The following is a 1,874-nucleotide window of genomic DNA, read 5'->3' on the forward strand; positions in this document are numbered from 1 at the left end:
GAATAAAGTTCTTTAAGCGATACGGCCGTTTAATATTCGATGAATAGCGTCAAAAAACTGGTAGTCTTTTGATAATACTTTGAATCACCTGCAAGGCCGATGCAACGAGCCGACAAAGGCCGCGCTGAGTTTGTCTGCGCAGGCGCACATCCTATACTAAAAAGTACATTATCAAGCAAATTTATATTATAATTCGCTTATAAACAAACAATATAATGATTTTCTTGTTATAAATTTAGGTATATACAGATGTATATGTATGTAGCACTAATTATGTATTCAAAATTTTCAAAGCTGTTTACCTTATGAGTATTTTAAATATCTCATCTATAAAGTATTTTTATTAAACGGTCTATAAATATAAAATTTATATCACACTCGACGTGGCTCCAACCGTTTGCGTTCCTAAAAACCAGTTTAGTATCTCCTTAGCGTGTACATAAAAATTATTAACCGGTGATGTTAGTAGATTAACTAAAAGCTATAAGGTTTAAATATAACTGATTTACGTTTATTTAATAGGAACATAAAAACCTTGTTCGTATGTATTACACATTATATTTATAATATCTTTGGAACAAAAACGCGGGCAGTTAAATAGATAAACCAATATTTTATCTCAATTGAACGATAAAATATCTACGTTATATATGATACCGTTCTGTAATAAACTATAACCAAATTTTTATTCCCGGGAGGTTTAAGGGCACTGCGGAAAAGCTTACTCATATAGCATACAACGGTTCTTCATAACTTTCTTTATTCAACAAAATTGCACTTAATATTTATATAAACCTAACTACACATTTAGATAATCATTTCATAAAAATCGATATTTACTTAAACATAAATACAATTATATTAAATTTCATAAAAATTCCTTAATAACAAGCAGTACCTATGTACATTCAATGGCAATATATGGAAGGCATAATTGCATTCTGTCGGAGATGATGTAGCGGCGCAAAATTATACAAAAATTGTACGAGAATAGGATCGCAAATCAAATATTTCAACAAGCACGATGTCGCCGAGCGTCGATAAGCGCGGCATGGGAGTAGCGCGAGGAGGCAGCTCCCCCCTCCCACGATCTTCACCCCCGAGACTCCCTTCGTCTGACACACACATACACACGCTACAACGATGACCAACACAACCTGAGCAACGCACGCGCAGCCTACGTCACGCACTACACCCTCGCACATTCTGACACCTCATAACTTCTTTACGATGTCAAACTTGGATTTAAGATCCATCGGGACTTTCTTGGGATCCATTTTTTTTTTAGCAGCTAGATGCGCTCTCATCTCGGCTGCCGTCATTTGAAGATTTAAACGCGGAGGCTCCACCGTCGGAGAATCGGTGCGGTCGACGTTATTTGCAGATTCTTTTCCTGGTGTAGGCGAGGAATTTGTTGGCTGAGAGTCAGAATTCGCCGACACTGGGCGTTCAGGTGTATCAAGATCAGGCAAAGGATCACCTGGCGCCGGCGCAACCACCAATAGCTCTGCGTCATCAGGTCTCTCCTTAATACGCGCCACCACTTGTTTATGAGTTTCACCTGCAATACTTTGCCCATTTACTTCGAGGATGCGGTCGCCGCGACGTAGGCCTGCCGTCTCCGCGGGTGAGCCTTCGTCGACTTTGCCTATGTACTGGCCGGGTTTTCCCTTCTCGGCGTGGAGGTTAAATCCATATCCATCGAAGTTGGCTACCTTCCGCACGTGGCAGAGCCGCGGCTCCATCGCCGCAGAGCCGTTGGCGGACATCTCTATGAATGAAGACGCGCGCTCGATCTCGCGTCAAGCACACCACTGGCAGCTAGTGCGGACGATGAAGTGACACCGCCCGCTGCCCCCGCTTCACCTGTGAAG

General features: G+C 41.6%; 1 protein-coding gene across 1 annotated transcript; it reads right to left on the bottom strand.

Annotated features, from left to right (window-relative positions):
- Positions 1-743: 743 nt before the first annotated feature.
- LOC116775862 (Na(+)/H(+) exchange regulatory cofactor NHE-RF2) lies at positions 744-1,838 on the bottom strand. Its single transcript, XM_032668862.2, has one exon. The coding sequence runs from the start codon at positions 1,767-1,769 to the stop codon at positions 1,215-1,217; it is 555 nt and encodes a 184-aa protein (XP_032524753.1). The 5' UTR covers positions 1,770-1,838; the 3' UTR covers positions 744-1,214.
- Positions 1,839-1,874: the final 36 nt, after the last annotated feature.

This window comes from Danaus plexippus, chromosome 24 (assembly GCF_018135715.1).
Source record: "Danaus plexippus chromosome 24, MEX_DaPlex, whole genome shotgun sequence".
NCBI classification, from domain to species: domain Eukaryota; kingdom Metazoa; phylum Arthropoda; class Insecta; order Lepidoptera; family Nymphalidae; genus Danaus; species Danaus plexippus.